This window comes from Penaeus chinensis, chromosome 36 (genome assembly GCF_019202785.1).
Source record: "Penaeus chinensis breed Huanghai No. 1 chromosome 36, ASM1920278v2, whole genome shotgun sequence".
NCBI lineage: Eukaryota > Metazoa > Arthropoda > Malacostraca > Decapoda > Penaeidae > Penaeus > Penaeus chinensis.
This window is the reverse complement of record NC_061854.1, coordinates 2,410,340-2,415,339: the sequence shown is the minus strand read 5'-3', so window position 1 is coordinate 2,415,339 and position 5,000 is coordinate 2,410,340. Positions and strand designations below refer to the sequence as shown.

Sequence of the window (5,000 nt, the reverse complement as noted above, 5' to 3'; positions counted from 1 at the left end):
AGACATTCGCTTCTTCGTGGGATATTTGATTTATTATTTTATTACTAAGTCTCTGGGATAAATGCGGGAATATATATTTAATGCGTTTTCTTTCCTTCCCGTTTTCTCTTTGTTGCCGTGTTTATTTGTGCGCGTTATGAATTTTTTTTTTTTTTTTGTTTATCTATATCAGCAGTACTTTATCTTGTCTCTTATGCTTATATTATTTTCTCTTATTTCTTTACTCTCTTGCTTAATTATCTACTTTTCTCAGATATACTAAATTAATATACTAAATTATATTCTCTTTCATCTGTATTTCTAGATCATAAATTTATTTTTTCATTTTTATTTTCTCCCTCGTTTCTTTTCTCTATTTCATAATTATATTTTCTCCTTTATACGTAAATCATTTCTCTTCCTCATTTCTTTTTTCTCAATCATAATTACTCCATTTTTTCTTTATTACAAATATCTTCTTTTCTCTCTCATTCTTCAATCATATTCTCCCTCGTCTCTTTTCTCTCCTCTCGTAATTATCTCTCATTTCTCTCTATCATATTCATCATCTTCTCTCTCTATCCTTATCATCTCTCTCTCTCTCACTCCTACGTAATCATATTCGCTCGCGTCTCTCTCTCTATCATAGTTACCTTCCCTTCTTTAAGCTTGCATCACATTCATCATCATCTTTTTCTCTCCTATGTCTTATCCACCATAATTATCACTTTTTTCTCTCTCATCTTTTAACCCCTAAAATCATCATTTTTTTCTCCCCTCATCCTTAAAATCACACTCTCTCCCCTCCCTCCTCCCTCCCCTCGCTCCTCCCTCCCCTCCCTCCTCCCTCCCTCCTCCCTCCCCTCCTTCCTCCTCCCTCCCCTCCCTCCTCCCTACCCTCCCTCCTCCCTCCCCTCCTTCCTCCCTCCCCTCCCTCCTCCCTCCCCTCCCTCACCTCCCTCCCCTCCCTCCTCCCTCACCTCCCTCCCCTCCCTCCTCCCTCCCCTCCCTCCTCCCTCCTCCCTCCCCTCCCTCCTCCCCGAAACACAATCGACCCCCCCCCCCCTCCCTCTTCCCTCCTTCCCGACAGCCGTGCACTGGGAACCTCAAGGCAACCCCGGCCGCGTCATATCAGGGCTCTGGCTAATCTCCGCCCTGATCCTCACTACCGTCTACCGCTCGAACCTCAAGGCCATGCTCATTATGCCCCGGATTGCCCTGCCCTTCGACAGCCTGAAGGAGTTGTCGGAGTCGGATATTGTCATGTACGTGACCAAAGGGAACTACTTCCATGACTATGTGATGGCAAGTGATCTTTCGTGTGGTTTTCTTTTTCTTTTTCTTTTCTCTTTTTCCTTTGATTATTTTTTATATATAATGGTAATGGTAATAATGATGATGATAGGGATGATAATAATGATAATAATAATAATAATTAATGATTATAATGATTATAATAATTATTATTATTGCTATTGAAAATAAAATACTATTATCCTTCTTTTACCCATGATTCCATGGCTATCAAACAAAAGCTTGTATATCCACGCACCGAGTTCTAAACCATGTGAATATTAACGCAGGATATCAAACGAAAGAAAATCCTTCTAACATTTCTTCCTCGCCAGAAAGCCCCCGCGGAGAGTGTGGTGGGGTCGCTGAGGAAGCAGGTGGACGCCCACGAGGACATTCCGCGGGCGATCGCTGACATCCTCGGCGGGCGGGTGGCGGGCGCCGGGCCGATGGCGAACATCGCGGTCGTCATGCACGAGATGTTTTCAAAGGTAATGGGGAGGAGGGGCGTCGCCTGTGGCATTGGCAGGACTTGCAGGGTATGAGGGCGTTGGGATTACGTATGCTCGAATGCGATGTATACATTTATAATCATAAACACACACACACACACACACACACACACACACACACACACACACACACACACACACACACACACACACACACACACACACACACACACACACACATATATATGAAAAATGGAATAATGCAGTCGCATTGATATAGGTATATACAGTCCTCCCTGACCAGGCCTCGTACCTAGGTCACTCCGGGTATGAAACCGGAGCGCCAGTACTAAGCCAACCATACCACACGACATTATAGACATGACTTTATTCTACCATTATCTATTCATTTTTTCAATGATCCTTCATTTTATTTTCCTTTTTATCTTTTTACTCCTACACGCACCAGACGGGATCATGTCCGCTGTACGTCATGTCAGAGACTTTCATGAAGAGTACAAGCAGAAGCATAGCGATGCGGAAAGGAGCTGAATTCAAGCCAAAAGTGGACCGAGCGTAAGGACCCTCTGTTGGTTTTCCTGTTTGCAAGAATGTTTGACGTGATAGGAACTGGTATGATGGTTGATGGGGGGAGGAGGAGGAGGAGGAGGAGGAGGAGAAAGAGAAGGAGGAATAAGAGAAAGAGGAGGAGGAGGAGGAGGTGTGTGTATAATGCAAGGACTGTCAGGATGGCAGGAGGATGAAATGGTATTTGATATGATGGTTGGTGATGAGGAGGAGATATTAAAATGCAGGATATAAATTGTCAGGATAATGAACTGGTACGGTTATTGGTGATAAGGTATATAAAATGTAAACTCGTTTTCTGTTTCATATTATGACAGTAGTTTTTTTGTGTGTACACGATACTAGGTGATGTGTTTGTTCAGTATGTTTATGTATGATTTTTCAAGCAATAATTCATGCCATAATTTAAACTTGCATCAGAATTCGACCTAAAACCAGGAGTTTTATTGACAGATGAATTTTCGTGAGGGTTTTCGTTGGTAACCTATTTAAGTATAAGTTGTTTATTTAAGTCTAGGTTAAAATGGCACTGAATCGAATAACCTTCTTCTACACTTGAACGTTGATTCGTTTACAACTAACCAATCACAACGGCTCCTTCTATTAAAAGGATTCGCGGCCTAAAGGAATTTGGGATTCTGGACCACCTGCTGGAGAAAGCCCTCGTGAATGCTACCGAGTGTTTGAAGCCCGTGACCTTTAACCTGGGTTCTGAGAGTCTTCGTTCCCTAGACCTCGGAGATTTCTACGGGGTTTTCGCTATCTATGCTGGCGGTGAGGTTAATATATTGTGGGGAAGAAAGGGCGACATTGGGGTGGTTATACGATGGGTACAAGACGTACGGCGAGGGGCATTCCTTTTCTTTGATTGTTGCTTTTACGTTTGGCGCACACGATGTTTACATTTTTTTTTTCTGAAATATTAGCATACAAGATGAGATGCAGTTGATTTTCTGGTGTGTAATAGATGCATATCATATCATGAGTTATTTTTAATACTAGTATATCTATCAGTACACGAATCACAAGCCAAGATCATTTCAAATTACCAATCCATTTAATGTGAAATCTGCTCGCTATCTTTCTCTCAAAATCCCACTTTTCCAGGTGTCCTCCTTGGCTGCATAGCTTTCGTGCTAGAGATATGTGCGTCCCTAGTGAAGAAGAAACAAGAACGGTAAGAGGCATGAGATCCCAGGATGGACTTCATAAAACCTACTGACTTGTTTACTGACAGCCATGTGTAGCACTCTATATATCCCTAAATAGCATACGTCGTAGATCCCAACACTAATGCAAAAAAAGAAAAAGAAATGAATATTGAAACCCCGTCTACACGATTGAGCTGTTTCCCGGGCTCAGTCGGTCAGAATACATTATCCAATGGCAGGCGGGCAGGAACGAGGGGTAGAACCTTGGGCAGAGCTACTCAACTGGTGACCCGCCGTCCGAATCTTCTGAGTGTTGTAGCGGGACCCTAGACTCCAGGAGAAGAAAAGTATAGATAAATAAAATCAAGGTCCTGGCGATGGATTCTCGAAGGTGTGTTTCCTCGAATATGAAATTAATACAAAATCATATCAAAGCACTATGGAGTACTCAGATGGGTGGCTTTTATTTTCATGATTGTAAAATATTTAATCGGACCTCTGCATACATTGGAACTTGTCTAACTGGACCTTTGCTCATAATAGGTGAGCAGCCCTGCCCTAGGGAATCGAGTGCATTCTGACAAGCAAAATGCTCAACGAAAATTAAAATTTTGAGTCTTAACTAGTAAACTCTAGGGGGCGGTGAGAATTTTTTCTAAAAAAAAAAAAAAAAAAAAAATGGAAACAGAGGTGCCTCTCGACGATTTCTATGTTCAAGGTTTGGATAACTGGCAACAAACGACTCCTTAGGATACATGACTACTGTTCATTCTCTGGTGAATAGGCACAGTGCTGGTTTGCCCATAAACACAAGCGAAAAAAAGTGTTAATTGGCAACTAATCCCTTGAATGATTATGTAGACGGGATTTAGAACACAATATGCGTAGAATGCTACAGTATAGTATCGCTGGCTTTGTGAGATATATGATTTTGCAGAAAATAGCTGTGTTCCTTAATAAAGTGTGTGGTAAGTTCGAATCAGTTTACAATGTTCCTTGTTTAATGTTAGTGTACTTTACAAACCATCATTGGCTCGTGTATCATATTCCTCTTGAAATTACACGGACTATTTTGCAATAGCTTTTAAGAACTTATTCATTAAAAATCACCTGCAATTTGTATTTGTTTACTTTTCCTTTACCGTGTCTCTTGCTTATAAAAAGTGGCATCCCTCTGCAAAAAGTTAAATTGTCTGCTGTCATGGAATCCTTAATGTAATTTTATAAGTTTGAGAAAATTGAATGATAATATGGTTATTTTTAGACGAGATGTTTTCAGGTATCTGATGTTTTAATATATTATGTACTCGGGTATTATGTACTCGGGCATGTGTTAAACTAGAATTTAGTTATGTTTGCCTTGTATGAAAAATTACCATAAAATTCTGGTATAACCCAAAGTGACCATTTCGAAAGTACTGATACCTACCTATCGATAATAAATTTAATGGAGGTATTCAATTAAACACAGAAACACGTGAACTGCCATTTAAGTACCTCAAAAAATACTTAAATGGCAGATCACTTAAAAAAAGGT

The 5,000-nt window shown here is 40.7% G+C and overlaps 1 protein-coding gene across 1 annotated transcript in view; it reads left to right on the top strand.

The window, feature by feature from the left end:
• Positions 1-1,590, top strand: part of LOC125044632 (glutamate receptor-like) — an 8,930-nt gene extending 7,340 nt beyond the window's left edge. The window contains exons 8-9 of the mRNA XM_047641399.1: positions 1,070-1,298; positions 1,563-1,590. Of these exons, the coding sequence (XP_047497355.1) occupies positions 1,070-1,298; positions 1,563-1,590 (257 nt within the window). The remainder of the gene's footprint in view (positions 1-1,069; positions 1,299-1,562) is intronic.
• Positions 1,591-5,000: the final 3,410 nt, after the last annotated feature.